Here is a 20,659-nt window from a genome sequence, read left to right on the forward strand (position 1 = left end):
TGTCTGGTTTGCTTAATATAAGGATGTGGAAGATGTTAATCAAGCTGATGGTCCTACTGGGGTGCGTATCTTGTTTCAAAGGTAGTCAGGGGTTGTGTCTCAATAGTCTTGAATAGTTCAAGGAGACAATGTCATTAGCACTGATCTGAAATGACTGGAGGGGACAAAGCAATATAGAAGAGGCCAATCTAAGCCTTCTGTAGTTATTAAGTAAAGGATATAAGGAAAGGACATCATTCAGGAAAATTTAGACACAACCCTAGAGAAGGAGTGTAAGAGTGGTGTGAGTGTCAGTTGTGAGTATAATAATTTGCTAACTTCAGGATTAGGTATTGACCTTTGACACCAAACTAATTACCCACCAGGGTTGTTTGCTTGAGCAACAGTACCATCCAGAGGCCCGAGTACGACAACATACTCCAGCCCCCGAGTTTGTCAACCCCTCCTGGACGGCGGGCTTCCCGGACAGCTGCCTGCTGTCCGAGGTCACCATGGCCATCTACAGCGGCGCCTTGGCCGAGTGCCAGTCCTGGAGGCTGGCATCGCAGCTCCAGGCCGGTGTGCGCTTCCTGGACGTGCGTGTGCACCATTTGCGTGGCAACCTCACCATCCACCACGGCGTGTCTTACCTCTGGGCGCACTTCAGCGACGTGCTGGAGGGCGTGGCCGACTTCCTAAGTGAGTACACCAGCGAGATGGTGCTGGTGCGGCTCAAGGAGGAGTTCAGTGAGTCCTTCGACATCTACGGGCGGTAGGCAGCTACATCCACCTCTACGCCGACTGGGACCTGCTGTGGAACAGTCGGCTCATGCCCACTGTGGGACAGAACAGAGGGAAGCTCATTGTCCTGCAGGACTTTGGCGGACCTGACCTTGGAATGGGCCTGGACATCGCAGACGACTGGAGGGTAAGGAGACAGTCATTTTTGAAAATTAAATTGTTTTTCCGGTCACAACTTGCAGACTTGTTTACGTGCTGATGTGTGTTTTGTTGCCAACCTTACTTTGCTACCTGACAACTTTACGGTTTTTACTTTTTAATTACAATTTATATTTTTAGTTTTTCCCTCACTCAACTTTTTTCATTCAACTTTTTCACTCCGGACGTTTTATCTGGAGATGGTTCGTCAGGACTTCCAACAGCCGAAGCTAAGTAGTAACATTAACATGATGCCTTCTAATTGCAGTCGTTGTACTCATAATATACAGGAGAACAATCGCCTTACGGCGAGGATAGCTGTGCTGCAAGCCCAGCTTCAGACGCAATCGTCAGGCAAGGGTAATTTCAGTGTAGGAAAGGATGAAACAGCGTCTGTGCCACCAGTAAGTACAGATAGTAACGTTAGTATAAATCCCCTCGCACGGTCCCCTACAACTTTCTCATGGCTTCTGGAGGGAAATGCTGTAGGAATGCTCAACCGGTGTCGCTCATTCAGCCGACAGAAACTTTCAACCGGTTCTCCCCATTAAGCAGCGAGTCGGAGTCAGAGGCCGAGCCTTCTCTGGTCTCTACTCCTCCCGTTACGGGGTCTGAGATGCCGAAGCTTCCCACCATTAGCTCTGACAAATTGAAAACCCTAGTCATTGGCGACTCCATTACCCGCAGTATTAGACTTAAAACGAATCATCCAGCGATCATACACTGTTTACCAGGGGGCAGGGCTACCGACGTTAAGGCTAATCTGAAGATGGTGCTGGCTAAAGCTAAAACTGGCGAGTGTAGAGAGTATAGAGATATTGTTATCCACGTCGGCACCAACGATGTTAGGATGAAACAGTCAGAGGTCACCAAGCGCAACATAGCTTCAGCGTGTAAATTAGCTAGAAAGATGTGTCGGCATCGAGTAATTGTCTCTGGCCCCCTCCCAGTTAGGGGGAGTGATGAGCTCTACAGCAGAGTCTCACAACTCAATCGCTGGTTGAAAACTGTTTTCTGCCCCTCTCAAAAGATAGAATTTGTAGATAATTGGCCCTCTTTCTGGGACTCACCCACAAACAGGCCCAAACCTGGCCTGTTGAGGAGTGACGGACTCCATCCTAGCTGGAGGGGTGCTCTCATCTTATCTACGAACATAGACAGGGCTCTAACTCCCCTAGCTCCACAATGAAATATGGTGCAGGCCAGGCAGCATGCTGTTAGCCAGCTTAGTGGAGTCTTCCTCTAGCACAGTCAGTGTTGTCAGCTCAGCTATCCCCATTGAGACCGTGTCTGTGCCTCGACCTAGGTTGGGCAAAACTAAACATGGCAGTGTTCGCCTTAGCAATCTCACTAGAATAAAGACCTCCTCCATTCCTGCCATTATTGAAAGAGATCGTGATACCTCACATCTCAAAATAGGCCTACTTAATGTTAGATCCCTCACTTCAAAGGCAGTTATAGTCAATGAACTAATCACTGATCATAATCTTGATGTGATTGGCCTGACTGAAACATGGCTTAAGCCTGATGAATTTACTGTGTTAAATGAGGCCTCGCCTCCTGGTTACACTAGTGACCATATCCCCCATGCATCCTGCAAAGGCGGAAGTGTTGCTAACATTTACGATAGCAAATTTCAATTTACCCCAAGAAAACAGCGACGTTTTCGACTTTTGAGCTTCTAGTCATGAAATCTATGCAGCCTACTCAATCACTTTTTCTAGCTACTGTTTACAGGCCTCCTGGGCCATATACAGCATTCCTCACTGAGTTCCCTGAATTCCTATCGGACATTGTAGTCATAGCAGATAATATTCAAATTTTTGGTGACTTTAATATTCACATGGAAAAGTCCACAGACTCACTCCAAAAGGCTTTCGGAGCCATCATCGACTCAGTGAGTTTTGTCCAACATGTCTCTGGACCTACTCACTGCCACAGTCATTGTGCCGTGGAATAAATGTTGTGGATCTTAATGTTTTTCCTCATAATCCTGGACTATCGGACCACCATTTTATTACGTTTGCAATCGCAACAAATAATCTTCTCAGACCCCAACCAAGGAGTATCAAAAGTCATGCTATACAGTGGGGGAAAAAAGTATTTTATCCCCTGCTGATTTTGTACGTTTGCCCACTGATAAAGAAAGGATCAGTCTATAATTTTAATGGTAGGTTTATTTGAACAGTGAGAGACAGAATAACAACAAAAATATCCAGAAAAACGCATGTCCAAAAATGTTAGAAAATGATTTGCATTTTAATGAGGGAAATAAGTATTTGACCGCCTCTCAATCAGAAAGATTTCTGGCTCCCAGGTGTCTTTTATACAGGTAACGATCTGAGATTAGGAGCACACTCTTAAAGGGAGTGCTCCTAACCACAGCTTGTTACCTGTAAAAAAGACACCTGTCCACAGAAGCAATCAATCAATCAGATTCCAAACTCTCCACCATGGCCAAGACCAAAGAGCTCTCCAAGGATATCAGGGACTAGATTGTAGACCTACACAAGGCTGGAATGGGCTACAAGACCATCGCCAAGCAGCTTGGTGAGAAGGTGACAAAATTTGGTGCGATTATTCGCAAATGGAAGAAACACAAAACAACTGTCAATATCCCTCAGCCTGGGGCTCCATGCAAGATCTCACCTCTTGGAGTTGCAATGATCATGAGAATGGTGAGGAATCAGCCCAGAACTACATGGGAGGATCTTGTCAATGATCTCAAGGCAGCTGGGACCATAGTCACCAAGAAAACAATTGGTAACACACTACGCCGTGAAGGACTTAAATCCTGCAGTGCCCGCAAGGTCCCCCTGCTCAAGAATACTTATACATGCCCGTCTGAAGTTTGCCAATGAACATCTGAATGATTCAGAGGACAACTGGTGAAAGTGTTGTGGTCAGATGAGACCAAAATGGAGCTCTTTGGCATCAACTCAACTCGCCGTGTTTGGAGGAGGAGGAATGCTGCCTATGACCCCAACAACACCATCTCCACCGTCAAACATGGAGGTGGAAACATTATGCTTTGGGGGTGTTTTTCTGCTAAGGGGACAGGACAACTTCACCGCATCATTTGACGGGGCCATGTACTGTTAAATCTTGGGTGAGAACCTCCTTCCCTCAGCCAGGGCATTGAAAATGGGTCGTGGATGGGTATTCCAGCATGACAATGACCCAAAACACACGGCCAAGGCAACAAAGGAGTGGCTCAAGAAGAAGCACATTAAGGTCCTGGAGTGGCCTAGCCAGTCTCCAGACCTTAATCCCATAGAAAATCTGTGGAGGGAGTTGAAGGTTCGAGTTGCCAAACGTCAGCCTCGAAACCTTAATGACTTGGAGAAGATCTGCAAAGAGGAGTGGGACAAAATCCCTCCTGAGATGTGTGCAAACCTGGTGGCCAACTACAAGAAACGTCTGACCTCTGTGATTGCCAACAAGGGTTTTGCCACCAAGTACTAAGTCATGTTTTGCAGAGGGGTGAAATACTTATTTCCCTCATTAAAATGGAAATCATTTTATAACATTTTTGACATGCGTTTTTCTGGATTCTTTTGTTGTTATTCTGTCTCTCACTGTTCAAATAAACCTACTATTAAAATTATAGACTGATCATTTCTTTGTAAGTGGGCAAACGTACAAAATCAGCAGGGGATCAAATACTTTTTTCCCCCACTGTAAATTCAAAGACAACCCAAAGATTCCTTGATGCCCTTCCAGACTCCCTCTGCCTACCCAAGGACATCAGATGACAAAAATCAGTTATCCACCTAACTGAGGAACTCAATTTAACTTTGCGCAATACCCTAGATGCAGTTGCACCCCTAAAAACTAAAAACATTTGTCATAAGAAACTAGCTCCCTGGTATACAGAAAATACATGAGCTCTGAAGCAAGCTTCCAAAAAATTGGAACGGAAATGGTGCCACACCAAACTGGAAGTCTTCCGACTAGCTTGGAAAGACAGTACCGTGCAGTATCGAAGAGCCCTCACTGCTGCTCGATCATCCTATTTTTCCAACTTAATTGAGGAAAATAAGAACAATCTGAAATGTATTTTTTATACTGTCGCAAAGCTAAGTAAAAAGCAGCATTCCCCAAGATAGGATGGCTTTCACTTCAGAAGTAATAAATTCATGAACTTCTTTGAGGAAAAGATCATGATCATTAGAAAGCAAATGACGGACTCCTCTTTAAATCTGCGTATTCCTCCAAAGCTCCGTTGTCCTGAGTCTGCACAACTCTGCCAGGACCTAGGATCAAGGGAGACACTAAAGTGTTTTAGTACTATATCTCGACACAATGATGAAAATAATCATGGCCTCTAAACCTTCAAGCTGCATACTGGACCCTATTCCAACTGAACTACTGAAAGAGCTGCTTCCTGTGCTTGGCCCTCTTATGTTGAACATAATAAACGGCTCTCTATCCACCGGATGTGTACCAAACTCACTAAAAGTGGCAGTAATAAAGCCTCTCTTAAAAAAGCCAAATCTTGACGCAGAAAATATAAAAAACTATCGGCCTATATCGAATCTTCCATTCCTCTCAAAATGTTTATAAAAAGCTGTTGCGCAGCAACTCCCTGCCTTCCTGAAGACAAACAATGTATACGAAACGCTTCAGTCTGGTTTTAGACCCCATCATAGCACTGAGACTGCACTTGTGAAGGTGGCAAATGAGCTTTTAATGGCGTCAGACCGAGGCTCTGCATCTGTCCTCGTGCTCCTAGATCTTAGTGCTGCTTTTGATACCATCGATCACCACATTCTTTTGGAGAGATTGGAAACCCAAATTGGTCTACACGGACAAGTTCTGGCCGGTTTAGATCTTATCTGTCGGAAAGATATCAGTTTGTCTCTGTGAATGGTTTGTCCTCTGACAAATCAACTGTAAATTTCGGTGTTCCTCAAGGTTCCGTTTTAGGACCACTATTGTTTTCACTATATATTTTACCTCTTGGGGATGTCATTCGAAAACATAATGTTAAATTTCACTGCTATGCGGATGACACACAGCTGTACATTTCAATGAAACATGGTGAAGCCCCAAAATTGCCTTCGCTAGAAGCCTGTGTTTCAGACATAAGGAAGTGGATGGCAAACTTTCTACTTTTAAACTCGGACAAAACAGAGATGCTTGTTCTAGGTCCCAAGAAACAAAGAGATCTTCTGTTGAATCTTATAATTAATCTTGATGGTTGTACAGTCGTCTCAAATAAAACTGTGAAGGACCTTGGCATTACTCTGGACCCTGATCTCTCTTTTGAAGAACATATCAAGACTGTTTCAAGGACTGCTTTTTTCCATCTACGTAACATTGCAAAAATCAGAAACTTTCTGTCCAAAAATTATGCAGAAAAATTCATCCATGCTTTTGTTACTTCTAGGTTGGACTACTGCAATGCTCTACTTTCCGGCTACCTGGATAAAGTACTAAATAAACTTCAGTTAGTGCTAAATACGGCTGCTAGAATCCTGACTAGAACCATTTTTTTAAATCATATTACTCCAGTGCTAGCCTCCCTACACTGGCTTCCTGTTAAGGCAAGGGCTGATTTCAAGGTTTTACTGCTAACCTACAAAGCATTACATGGGATTGCACCTACCTATCTTTCCGATTTGGTCCTGCCGTACATACCTACACGTATGCTACGGTCACAAGACGCAGGCCTCCTAATTGTCCCTAGAATTTCTAAGCAAACAGCTGGAGGCAGGGCTTTCTCCTATAGAGCTCCATTTTTATGGAATGGTCTGCCTACCCATGTGAGAGACGCAGACTCGATCTCGACCTTTAAGTCTTTACTGAAGACTCATCTCTTCAGTAGGTCCTATGATTGAGTGTAGTCTGGCCCAGGAGTGTGAAGGTGAACAGAAAGGCTCTGGAGCAACGAACCGCCCTTGCTGTCTCTGCCTGGCCGGTTCCCCTCTCTCCACTGGGATTCTCTGCCTCTAACCCTATTACAGGGGCTGAGTCACTGGCTTATTGGTGTTCTTACATGCCGTCCCTAGGAGGGGTGCGTCACTTGAGTGGGTTGAGTCACTGACGTGGTCTTCCTGTCTGGGTTGGCGCCCCCCCTTGGGTTGTGCCGTGGCGGAGATCTTTGTGGGCTATACTCGGCCTTGTCTCAGGATGGTAAGTTGGTGGTTGAGGTTATCCCTCTAGTGGTGTGGGGGCTGTGCTTTGGCAAAGTGGGTGGGGTTATATCCTTCCTGTTTGGCCCTGTCCGGGGGTATCATCGGATGGGGCCACAGTGTCTCCTGACCCCTCCTGTCTCAGCCTCCAGTATTTATGCTGCAGTAGTTTATGTGTCGGGGGGCTAGGGTCAGTCTGTTATATCTGGAGTATTTCTCCTGTCTTATCCGGTGTCCTGTGTGAATTTAAGTATGCTCTCTCTAATTCTCTCTTTCTTTCTCTCTTTCTTTCTTTCTCTCTCTCGGAGGACCTGAGCCCTAGGACCATGCCTCAGGACTACCTGGCATGATGACTCCTTGCTGCCCCCAGTCCACCTGGCCGTGCTGCTGCTCCAGTTTCAACTGTTCTGCCTGCGGCTATGGAACCCTTACCTGTTCACCAGACGTGCTACCTGTCCCAGACCTGCTGTTTTCAACTCTCTAGAGACAGCAGGAGCGGTAGAGATACTCTCAATGATCGGCTATGAAAAGCCAACTGACATTTACTCTTGAGATGCTGACTTGTTGCACCCTCGACAACTACTGTGATTATTATTATTTGACCATGCTTGTCATTTATGAACATTTGTACATCTTGGCCATGTTCTGTTATAATCTCCACCTGGCACAGCCAGAAGAGGACTGGCCACCCCTCATAGCCTGGTTCCTCTCTACGTTTCTTCCTAGGTTTTGGCCTTTCTAGGGAGTTTTTCCTAGCCACCGTGCTTCTACACCTGCATTGCTTGCTGTTTGGGGTTTTAGGCTGGGTTTCTGTACAGCACTTGGAGATATCAGCTGATGTAAATACATTTGATTTGATTTGATAGGAACATTTATTGAGTGTCATATACTTGTCTCCCCAGGTCAACACCCTCCTGCATGTGGCTGAGAAATGGCAAAGTGTGCATGAACATCTGGAAGCTGCCCCTGTGGGCAACAAGGACCATATCTGTCTCACTTACGGCAGCGGAGCCCAGCAAATCAACGCCCACCTGTATGACTACCTGATGGCACAGATAGGGCAGAGCAGGCGGTTCGGAATCATCACCATGGACTTCCCCACCGCTCCCCTCCTTCAAATGATCATCAACTTCAACTGAGAGAGAGGTCCCTCATCTACCAAGCCTGCTACCATACAAACAACATAGATACAATCAAATGAAAATTGCTGGGACAACATAAGAACTGGGAGTCCAGTTTGCATATTGTATGCTTGTTTTCACTATGCCTTGCCACTTAACTAAGTAGTTGTCTCTTGACGTTTAAAAAGGTTAACATTCACAAGGCCGCAGGGCCAGACGGATTACCAGGACGTGTACTCCGAGCAGGTGTTCATGGATGAGTCGCACCTCTATTTTCTCATTCATAGTGGGACCTATACAACAGATGGACATGGACTCATCTCCATCTAAAAATGTCTGATGAACTTTGATTTTGTAGTGAACATTTACTTTAAGTGCTGATGCTCAAAGAAAACAGGCACATTTGGGAAGAATGCCACACCACAAAACATGAACACAAAACGGAAAAGACATTTTCTTTTTTAATCCTGACATATGGTATCTGTTTGAAAGTGATGTCATTAAAATATTAACCACTTTCAAACCCAGCAGTGTTTCAGTTACAACAATGACACAATGTAAGTATGATTGGACAGGCTATTCAAAATTGTCAGTAGAAATAAATTAGACTTGAATTGACTGAATGGAGATTTTGAAAGAAAACAGCTGTAGAAAGAATTTACCTGTGTTCAAACAGGTGTGATGACAATAACTTTCCCACACTGAAACCTTGTCTTTTATCGTTATAAATAAGTAAATGAACACCAACCTTAGTTTGACCAAAACATTACTATGCTATTTATAGATATACAGTGCAACAGTATTTAGACCCCTCGAATTTTCCTACATTTGTTTACCTTACAGCCAGCCTTATTCTAAAATGGATTAAATGAAAAACTGTACTCATCAATCTACACACAATACCCCATAATGACAAAGTGAAAACAGGTTTTTAGAAATGTTAGCAAATTTAATAAAAATAAAAACAGTAATACCTTATTTACATAAGTATTCAGACCATTTGCTATGAGACTTGAAATTGAGCTTAGGTGCATGCTGTTTCTATTGGTCATCCTTGAGATGTTTCTACAACTTGATTGGAGTCCACCTGTGGTAAATTCAGTGCAAATAGTCCAGTTAGCTGTTCAGGAGTCTTATGGCTTGAGGGTAGAAGCTGTTTTAAGAAGTCTTTTGGACCGAGGCTTGGCGCTCCGGTACCGCTTGCCATTCGGTAGCAGAGAGAACAGTCTATGACTAGGGTGGCTGGAGTCTTTGGCAATTTTTAGGGCCTTCCTCTGACATCACCTGGTGTAGAGGTCCTGGATGGCAGGAAGCTTGGCTCCAGTGATGTACTGGGCCATACGTTCTACCCTCTGTAGTGCCTTGCGGTCGGAGGCCGATCAGTTGCCATACCAGGAGGTGATGCAACCGGTCAGGATGCTCTCGATGGTGCAGCTGTAGAACCTTTTGAGGATCTGAGGACCAATGCCAAATCTTTTCAGTCTCCTGAGGGGGAATAGGCGTTGTTGTGCCCTCTTCACGAATGTCTTGGTGTGCTTGGACCATGACCGTTCATTGGTGATGTGGACACCAAGGAGCTTGAAGCTCTCAACATGCTCCACTACAGCCCGTCGATGAGAATGGGGGCGTGCTTGGCCCTCCTTTTCCTGGAGTCCACAATCATCTCCTTTGTCTGGATCACGTTGAGGGAGAGTTTGTGATCCTGGCATCACACTGCCAGGTGTCTGACCTCCTCCCTATAGGCTGTCTCATCGTTGCCGGCGATCAGGCCTACCACTGTTGTGTCGTCGGCAAACTTAATGATGGTGTTGGAGTCATGCAGTCATGGGAGAACAGGGAGTACAGGAGGGGACTGAGCACGCACCCCTGAGGGGCCCCCGTGTTGAGGATCAGCGTGGCAGATGTGTTGTTACCTACCCTTACCACCTGGGGGGCAGCCCGTCACGAAGTCCAGGATCCAGTTGCAGAGGGAGGTGTTTAGTTCCAGGGTCCTTAGCTTAATGATGAGCTTTGAGGGCACTACGGTGTTGAACGCTGAGCTGTAGTCAATGAATAGCATTCTCACGTAGGTGTTCCTTTTGTACAGGTGGGAAAGGGCAGTGTGGAGTGCAATAGAGATTTCGTCATCTATGGATCTGTCAGGGCGGTATGCAAATTGGAGTGGGTCTAGGGTTTCTGGAATAATGGTGTTGATGTGAACCATGACCAGCCTTTCAAAGCACTTCATGACTACAGACTTGAGTGCTACAGGTCAGTAGTCATTTAGTTAGGTTACCTTGGTGTTCTTGGTCACAGAGACTATGGTGGTCTGCTTGAAACATGTTGGTATTACAGACTCGGTCAGGGACAGGTTGAAAATGTCAGTGAAGACACTTGGCAGTTGGGCAGCGCATACTCGGATTACACGTCCTGGTAATCCGTTTGGCCCTGTGGACTTGTAAATGTTGACCTGTTTAAAGGTCTAACTGACATTGGCTACGGAGAGCGTGAACACACAGTTATCCGGAACAGCTGGTGCTCTCATGCATGCTTCAGTGTTGCTTGCCTCGAAGCGCGCATAGAAGTAATTTAGCTCGTCTGGTAGGCTTGTGTCACTGGGCAGCTCACGGGCTTTTTCAAAAAAATTCTAAAACCTGTTTTTAATTTGACATTATGGGGTATTTTGTGTAGATTGATGTGGGAAAAAAAACTATTAAAACAATTTTAGAATAACGCTGTAACGTAACAAAATGTGGAAAAAGTCAAGGGGTCAAGGGCCCCCCCACCCGGAATTTTTGGAAACTAACTTGCAGAAATCATACACATTTAGCCATGGAGCACAGAGAAAAATGTGCAGTTTTATAGCTAATCTTATGCTATTCTAGCCATTTTGCCATGAGGCTGAGAGAAATTAGCATTTTTAAAGCAACATTTTCTGCTATTCTATACGTTTTGTCATGAGGTGGAGAGAATTTGCCATTTTAAATTGAATTGCCTGCAATTCTACACATTTTGCCATGACTTATGGCGTGTTCATATGCTATAGAGAGGTTCCTCGACCTATGGGGGGGGGTTGGGGGCCCCAGGACACATGCGCAGCGTGCCCGTTTCGGTAATCTGGTGGTTCTAGTTTTAATTTGCCTTTTCTCCCCAGGTTAACGGGATAGACACTGAGCTGATTCCCATTTTGGTGGTGCCCTTTGAAGACTGCACAGCGAGTCGGCTCAAACTGTTGAAAAAGCAAAAGCAGGAAGAGGCAAGAGGCCGTAGTTTCAGAGGCAGCTGCAGTTTCAGAGGCAGCTGCAGTTTCAGAGGCAACTACTGTTCCAAAGGCAGCCGTTTGAGAGGTTATTGCAGCAACAGTTCCAGAGGCTGCCATTTCTGAGACAGCTGTACTCTAAAAATTAGGGCTTCAACAAAGGTTCTTCTAAGATCCTCAAAGTTCTTTGAAGAACCTTAGGGTTCTTGGTACTGAAAATTGCCCTCAAAAGGTTCTTCCAAGAACCCCATAGGAGGTGGTGTTCATCGAGGGACCTCCTTAGTTGGTGGGGGTTCTTGCAGGAACCTAACTGCCCAACTGAAACATTTGGATTTGAATTAGAAAGGACAGCAGGTGTAGGCACTTACCTTAAATTGAGATCATTAAATGTTTCAGATAAGGTTAGTCCCTTATATGATCTAAATTGATATTTTTTTACGATGATACCATCTATATTTTCATATTTGTGCAAATCTTTCTAAAACAGAATATGGACACAATTCAATGGCTATCAATCAACAGAGGTAAGAATATGTAGGCTATAAGAATATGTTGAAGGCTAGCTGTATTGGGTGCAGTTGACTGAACTGCTCACTTTGTGTCTGCAGGTATACAGACAATGAGGTATACAAAGGTATGTCAATTGGTATCGGTATGTTATGTAGATCACATTTACCATCCTCCTCCCTTACCTCTTCAATGAATATCCCATCGGATGTGTATGAAAACCATTTTCAAACATTTTTTTTTCAATTCACATTTACCACAAAAACCAAGGAATGAATACTGTTGTGTGCATGTTTTGTTAATCATCTGTATACTTACTATTGTTTGGATTCACAGACTTCACTTTCCATACACCTCTGAATATAACTGCAAAATCATTCTGGCTATGGATACGGAGAACATCAACACATAAACATCAACACGCCAGAGAATATACCCATTGGACTCGGGGCTTTGCTGGGAGTTCACCTCATTTTTTTATTTAGTCATAATAAACACTGACAACTAAAATATTGTGTTATTGTTATGCGTATTATTATTATTATTATTAATAATAGGGGATAGGGGTAGTTAAAAAATTTACCCCAAAAGGTTCTTCAAAGGGTTCTTCGAGGATCCATTAAAAGGGGTTCTTTGAAGAACCCTTTTAAAGGGTTCTTCAAAGAATTTATAGGGGTTGCCCTACAGTTTCAATTTGAAGAACCCCTAAAGAATACTCCAAGAACCTTTTATTTTTTGTGTTCCTGAGGCTGTTGTTTCAGAGGCAGTTGCAGCTGCAGTTCCAGAGTCTGCCGTTTCAGAGGTTGTAGCAGCCGCAGTTACAGAGGCTAGCATTTCAAAGGCGATTGCAGTTGCGGCTCCAAAAGTTGCCGTGCCCGTGGTGGCAGCTCCAGCTCCAGAGGTGGCAGCTCCAGAGGTGGCAGCTCCAGCTCCAGCTCCAGAGGTGGCAGCTCCAGAGGCTGCCCCAGTGGTTGAGACTGCCCCAGCTACACCAGAGGTGGCTGCCGCACCAGAGGCGACTAAGGGAAGAAAAAAAAGCAGTTCCACCCACAGAGAAGCAGAAAAAAGACAAAGAACCCCGCGTTGGAGGACTCAACTTTAAACGTAGCTTTGGAGCACTTAATGTCATTACTAGATGCTCACAGAACAGTTTACTCTGACTCCTGGCAATAACAGTAAATCAATTATTTGGTTCTGTTTTGAAAGTGGAAGAGCTATTTATTTCATGACAAACTCATGGTTGTACATTGTATTCTGCTCTTTCATTTTGTAATTTCATTATTTTCATATGCATGTGATGCATGTCACTTTCACTGCAAGTTGATATGAAGAGCAGTTACAGTGCGCAGTGCAAATGCCTGTGATGGAGCCATTAACTTGGTCTTGGTTTCCAGGTGTCGGTACTATCGACTGATTTATTTCAGTTTCTCTTTAAGCAATGTTAAGAGCTGAGATATTGGTGGACAGGACATTGTACAATACGTATCAAATCTGACAAAAATAGTCAGGAAATTAAATATTTGATTTTAACAGCACAAAACATGTAACAAAGTATAGGGTAAAACAAAAAGGTATTTCCCCCATTTCTTCATTGATATACAGTATCGAAATACCTCCTAAGGAGCTTGACAAAGCACAGATCTTTGTAGTTAACCGTAACACCTTTAGAAATCTAGCAGTCTGTCTGCTATACCATTGCCCTCAATGGGGTGCTTTTCACGGCACCAGGCGTTGTTTCTGCCAATGTCAACGTGTGAACATGATGGTTAAATTGTGATATATTTTGCTTTGATTTAACAGGAGTGTTGATATACAAAACACTTATGAGCTAGTTTATTTATCACATAAGGCAGAATCCTGATCGTTGGACTGTGTTGCTTTTCATCTTTTTTAAAAATGGGATTTAGGAAACTGCCCCTCCATGCTCCATTTCCCTTAATTCTCACCCTTGAAGATCTGAGTGGATTGGATATGTGTAAGCAATGAATGCCCCTTAATCTATCAAATTGCTATATGGAGCTATTAGCATATGTCTTACACATACAGTATGTCTTTAGATCCAGAATTGACGTGGTCCCCGTATATCACCATATCGAGCTACAACAAAACCAGTAGAATGTGCAGTGTACCCTTCAAAAATATGAATTACCAATTCATCACTAAATGTTGAGGCCTGGCCAGCGAAGCCATTTAAAAACCTGGTTGGCTAGCTGGGACGGTAAAATGCATAACAGATCAAATTTTACAACCACGCTACCTCTGAAGAGGAAGAAACATCCTAAAAGATTTTCCACAACTTGAGAAACAATGGCAGTTTAATTTTATTCAAATAGCACAGCTCATTACTAGAATGAACAAAAAATATAAACGCAACATGTAAAGTGTTGGTCCCATGTTTCATAAGCTGAAATAAAAGATCCCAGAAATGTTCCATACGCACAAAAAGCTTCTCAAATTTTGTGCACAAATTTGTTTACATCCCTGTTAGTGACCATTTCCCCTTGGCCAAAACAATCCATCAACCTGACAGGTGTGGCATATCAAGAAGCTGATTAAACAGCATGATTACACAGGTGCACCTTGTGTTGGGGACAATAAAACAGCCCACTTTAAAATGTGAAGTTTTGTCAAACAATGCAACAGATGTCTCAAGTTGAAGGAGCGTGCAATTGTCATGCTGACAGCAGGAATGTACACCATAACTGTTGCCAGAGAATTTAATGTTAATTTCTATACCATAAGCCACCTCCAAAGTAATTTGAAAGAATGTGGAAGTACATCCAACCGGCCTCACACCCGCAGACCACGCCAGCCCAGGACCTCCACATCTGGCTTCTTCATCTGTGGTATCGTCGGAGACCAGCCACCCGGACAGCTGAGGAAACTGTTGGTTTGCACAAAGAATTTCTGCACAAACTGTCTCAGGGAAGCTTCGTGCTCGTTGTCCTCACCAAGGTCTTGACCTGACTGAAGTTTGGCGTCGTAACCGACTTCAGTAGGCAAATGCTCACCTTCGATGGACACTGGCACACTGGAGAAGTGTGCTCTTCATGGATTAATCCCGGTTTCAAATGCAGATGGCAGACCACGTGTATGGCAATGTTTAGGTGAGTGGTTTGATTATGTCAAGGTTGTGAACAGAGTACCCTATGGTGGCGGTGGGGTTCTGGTACAGGCAGGCATAAGCTACAAACACAATTGCATTTTAAACGATTGCAATTTGAATGCTCAGAGATACCGTGACAAGATCCTGAGCCCTAATGTCGTGCCATTCTTCAGCCGCCATCACCACCTACACGATAATGCCTGGCCATGTCGCAAGGATCTGTACACAATTCCCGGAAACTGAAAGTGTCCCAGTTTTTCCATGGCCTGCATACTCACCAGACATGTCACCCATTGAGCATGTTTGGGATGCTCTGGATCAAGGTGTATGACAGCGTGTTCCAGTTCCAGCCTATATCCAGCAACTTCTCACAGCCATCGAAGAGGAGTGGGACAACATTCCACAGGCCACAATTAAGTCTGATCAACTCTATGCGAAGGGTGTGTTGCACTGCATGAGGCAAATGGTGGTCACACTAGATACGGACTGGTTTTCTGACCCACGCCTCTACCTTTTTTTAAGGTATCTGTGCTCAACAGACACATATCTGTATTCCTAGTCATGTGAAATCCATAGATTAGGTCCTAATTAATATATTTCAATTGACTGCTTTCCATATATGAACTAACTCAGTAAAATCTTTAAAATTGTTATGTTTATATTTTTGTTAAGTGTACAATTTCAATAAGTCTCTGTCATCACTGTATATGATCATGTTTATTCACAGATGACAGTAGGAGTTTCTGGCTCCTTTAAAAAGACACCAACTCTCCCCCAAAATCCAATAGAGACATATTCCAAAGTGGTCAGGTTGAAGCGTCGCCACCACAGGGCAATTCCACCAAGCCCACCAAATGTGTTTTCTAACATCTAAAAACCCAGGGAAAGCTTATGGTTGGATTGACATGATTTAAGAACAGGTCACTGTCCCACCCTTGGAAACATACAAGAAGAAGAAAATATCGACACCACAAGGGAAACGTTCCTCTTATTCTCAGACTATTGATCATTGGTGGTTCAAGGTGTAATATGAAAAATACTGCCACATGAAATTGCATTTAAACAGTATTTCCCAGGAAACCATAGTGTCTGTTAACCATGTGATTTCCTATGCAGCCAAGAACCAACATAATATAAAATAGTCCCACCAAAATGATGGTTTAAATCAGAAATGTTTTAAGTATCACAAATCCAGGGAGGCCAACAAATAAGGGTGAACAATAAGGAAAGTCAGTGCTAGCATCTCCAAGGATGGGTCGATGAGGTGTGTAACCCCTCCACCACTGCAAGGGTATAAGTATGACCCACATTGTTGAGGGAACCTTGTGGACTGTACTACTCTAATCTTCAGGGGGAGGGCTATGCATGCCACCAAGCCTCCTGTTACGGTTCTTAGAAGCCGTATTTTGCCTGTGTTTGCCGGCGAGTCAGCTTGTTGTCGGCCCAGCTGTTCTTCAGCTCCAGCTCTCGCTCCTTTGCCTATAGGTGATAAGAATTAGAACAAGTTCGCTCAAACTGACACATGCTTGTAAACATCCCATATCTGGTTAAATTTAGGTATGTTGATGTGAGGCCAATAATCATGCATGTTGAGTGTTTAAAAAATTGCAAGTGATAGGTGTGCCAGGTCATGTTCAGTTGGTGCCAAACTAGAGAAAAAGTATATTTTTTTCTCAACAGAAGAGAGGTCCAACTTGCCCAGTGGGAACACATTTTATTTATTTTTCTCCCGTTCGTGTCTACTGAATGGGACCTTGGTGTTAGATTCCAAGACAGTACTGTAACACGATCTTGCAATGTATATGTACTCACCTGGTGGATGAGGTATGTGATCTGGTGCTTGCGTCGCTGTTGCCCTGTGGGTTGGTCTCCCTTTTTCTATAGAGGGAAAAGGTCAGTGGGTCAGGCCAAGCAACATTGAGAACAGATGACAAAATCCTCACCTAGGCCACATGGAAAAAGTCCTGCCCCACCAACTCCACAGCTCTCGTTCCACTATTGCCTAATATTCCCCTACCCCATCATCATCACTACTACGATACAGTTTCCAATTCTGCGCCTAGCCCCTAACAACCCTTCAGATGTTCACAGATCTGGAAGGAGTGGACAAGTGTAAGCAATATCGGGACAGCTAATTTGCAAATCTCCCTCACCTTGCTGAAGGACTTGCGCTCCTGCTTCTCCTCAGTCATGCTCTTGGTCATCCACTGCTGGTTGCCACTCAGCTGGTCATCTCCCTTGATCTCCAGGAACTTCACCTCTTCCTTGCCCCTGTTCCTTTTCCCCTGCAGCCTCATGAACTGCAGACAGAAAACATTATATACTCCTCTATATCTTGAAGCGGTAACCTATTTATTCAGTGCATGATCTATGTCGACAATTAAAGATGTGATCAGGACAATATAAAAAAATCATTTTCAGTGATATACAGGATAGTGTCAGACAAGCAGGACTTCCTGATTAATCGGGGGGGACGACAACATTCCCGCTCAATAACAAGCCAATAAACCATTGTCAAGTCAAGAAACCTTCATACCGCTTCATCATCAAACAGGGCGGAGGAGCTAGGTTGCTCTGGCTCAGGCAACGCTGGGTCAGACTCAGGATCCTGGTAGTAAGCCTCGTTGTAGTAGCCCTATCCAACAGGAGAATGTTTTTTGTTAGCTTGTATCAAGGCAACATGACAATAAAAGCATTACGCTATTCTGATGTGTCTCAATGGCTGAAAACAAGAGAGATTTTACAGCGAACTGTTATCCGCAAGAGCAACTCGTAGGGGTCAATAAGGATCCATTCTGGGCAGAGTATATCTGATGTTTGAACCTGTATATCAGCTTGGTAAGAGACTGATATAGATCATTTGCTCTCTTCTAAAATAAGTTGTAGTTGGAGATGAGTAGGTAATGCACAGCGGGTCTATTGTATTTGGTATATTGTGGAAGTTGAGTATTATTGTAGTTTATTTTGGTGTATTGGCAACATTGTTTTATATAATGCATTGCAAAGCAATAAAGTTTATATCTGTCCATCCATCTAGAGAGAAAGATAGCTATATCTATTGACCCAACATTTTCACAGTACCTGAGGCTCTGCCGAGGGCTGTTGGTAAGCCCCTAGCTGTTGACCTCCCCAAGCTCCCTCTTGGTTCGCACTAAAGTCCAGAGGGGCGTCTGACTGGAAGGTACCACGCTGTATGCTTGCAGGAGCGGGTAGCAGGCCTGAGGTGGGGACAGGATCCAGGTTCAGGCTGGGGATCACAGCGGGGAGAGGTTTGGAGCTCTCTCCCAGGGAGAAGTAGTTCTCTGGGGCCAGTTCCTCGTCACTTTCCTCAGCAGCTATCTGCCTCGCTAGCTGCAGGGCAGCCGACTTGGCTGCTGCTTTAATGGCGGAGGGGGATGCACTAGCGTGGCCCTGGGAGGATCCTAAAGAGGGCTTTGTGGTTTTCTTTGGCTCCGGCCGCTTGGTGAGGGTGTGAGGCACTAGGGCCCTCTGCATCTCCTTCACAACCACATTTTTGGGCTGAGGCAGGAGGGAGGAAAGGCCAGTGCCAGGGCCCTGAGAGAGAGAGAGGTGGAAAGACAATGAGAAAACATGTCTTCAAATCAAAGTTTTTCGTACACCGATTTACAGATGTTATCGCAGGTACAGCTAAATGCTTATGTTTCCTGTTCCAATCGTGCAGTAATACCTACAGTAGCAATAAAAAAAAAAGGTTTTAATTTTTTTTTTTAGAGAATACAGTATATACATAAAGTGAGTGAAACACCATGCAAACACAATTAAAGTGACCAATGTTCATGACTATGTACATAGGGCAGCAGTCTCTAGGGTGCAGGGTAGAGTACCGGGTGGTAGCTGGCTAGAACAGAGACTAAGGTTCAGGGCTGTGTAGTGGGCAGAGGCCAGCTAGTGGTGACTTAGATCAGGGGTTAGATCATGATATATATGGTTGGAAAGGCCTATGTCCACATACTGAGAATTTGTCATTGAGAATGATCTAAAATGCAAGTGCAAGTTAGGTTACCTGGGGCAGGGATTTCTTTCTCCTTGGTTCATCTTCATCAGAGTCAGACTGTTGACAAGACATAGAATCGTGTTGTAATCTCCACTTTTAATCCATTTAAAAACAAGCAAACAAGGTCTGTAAATGCATGTTTAAAATGTAGCCTAGGTATGAATGAGCCTGTGGTCGTTACTTACATCGCCTCTTTTTATCTCAGGTATAGTGATTTTGACAGGCTCTGTTCGCTTCTTCGGCTTAGGTAAATCGAAAAGCAACCCTCCTTTGAATGCTTGAGAACGGGTAACTGAGTCCTCTTCGCCATCGCTTGATACAGTGTTCCGTGATGATGCGTGTGTTGTCCCTTTGCTTGGTCGCACGTTTCCTAGTGCCTCTGAGGCAGATATTTTTGGGGCAGGAAGGCGTGCGAAAAGCCCCCCAGGTTTGCTCCCCGGGACGATGGAACTAGAGGTTTCTGAATCACTGTCATCACTGCTAGCATACGCTACCAAAGACATTATTGATGTTTCTGCAGCAGCGTGTTCGCATAAGTAGCGGGTAAATACAAATATGGCTAACTAGCTATAGCTGCACCCACGACCCACTTTCCAAGCTCACGATAGCTAGCTACAATTGTTTGGCCAGAAAAGTATATGAGACGTATTGCATGAGAACAATTAAATTGTGGACAACCATTTAAAAATTAGACCAACTTCATTGCTAGCTTTAAAATGGAATTTAAAAATAACTGGCTTGGCAAAGGCTAGCTAGCTAGCGAGGCTCAAGTCAAGTCGAGCCACACTGCAGGGTAATGTTTCAAACAGGCCGAGGATTGATTGACTCGAAGCTAACAAGGCCTCAGCAGGTCGTTTTAACAGACTTTTAATGTAAACGTTAAGCTAATTCGAGTTTACCGTTACATTTAATATTATGCAATCGATTTAGTCAATACCCCATGGTTTCTTTCCTCCACCAAAATAGCTATTTCTATCCAATAATATTAGCAATTGCTAGCATTTCCTTTTGGGTCTCTAATGCCAATCATGGATAGATGCGTGCAAAACAGAAGTGTTCAAGCTGCTACTTATTGCGCAGCTTCGACGCAAATCAAAATTCTTCTTCTTGTGGTTTTCCCGCAGACGAGACGCTTTGTTGCATATTGCTGCCTTTCACAGTTTGGAAAATGCATTGCACATTTCTTCACAAAAAAATTAAATTGCACTGCCTTCTAACCCTATATATACATACCACTATCCCCAACACACTCCCACCACCCCTTCCCACTACATTGGCCTCAACAGATCCTACACCAGTCCATCAGCCTGGGAGGCTGGAACATATTCTCTCAAAACCCCCTGTAGTTCTTCTTCGATGGGGTTTAATGGTGCATTACCGCAACCAGCTGGATGGGTTATTGAATAAGAAACAAAAATAACTTTCTGGGAAAGGGGGAAAATATCATCTTACAAAATAAAACACATCAACTAATAAAAATAAAAACATCATACTTTTTCAATTACAGTCCACTCCAAAATGCATCCCTACAAAGGCTGTGACGGGGCTACATTCATCGACAGGATTTCTTGCACTGCCTCGGCTGTGAAATCACAAAGACCCCAAAACGTTAAGAGG

General features: G+C 44.1%; 1 protein-coding gene and 1 pseudogene across 1 annotated transcript; one reads left to right on the forward strand and one right to left on the reverse strand.

Moving 5' to 3' along the window:
- Window positions 1-17: 17 nt before the first annotated feature.
- LOC106588531 (1-phosphatidylinositol phosphodiesterase-like) lies at window positions 18-8,635 on the forward strand (annotated as a pseudogene).
- Window positions 8,636-15,725: 7,090 nt separating this feature from the next.
- Window positions 15,726-20,083, reverse strand: LOC100195390 (papillary renal cell carcinoma (translocation-associated)). The gene is made up of 7 exons (NM_001140419.1): window positions 19,228-20,083; window positions 19,052-19,099; window positions 18,109-18,582; window positions 17,564-17,662; window positions 17,181-17,327; window positions 16,840-16,905; window positions 15,726-16,506 (listed from the first exon to the last, which is right to left on the reverse strand). Exons 1-7 carry the CDS (start codon window positions 19,543-19,545, stop codon window positions 16,420-16,422), a joined length of 1,239 nt encoding a protein of 412 aa, NP_001133891.1. The 5' UTR covers window positions 19,546-20,083; the 3' UTR covers window positions 15,726-16,419.
- Window positions 20,084-20,659: the final 576 nt, after the last annotated feature.

This window comes from Salmo salar, chromosome ssa27 (assembly GCF_905237065.1).
Source record: "Salmo salar chromosome ssa27, Ssal_v3.1, whole genome shotgun sequence".
Taxonomy (NCBI): domain Eukaryota; kingdom Metazoa; phylum Chordata; class Actinopteri; order Salmoniformes; family Salmonidae; genus Salmo; species Salmo salar.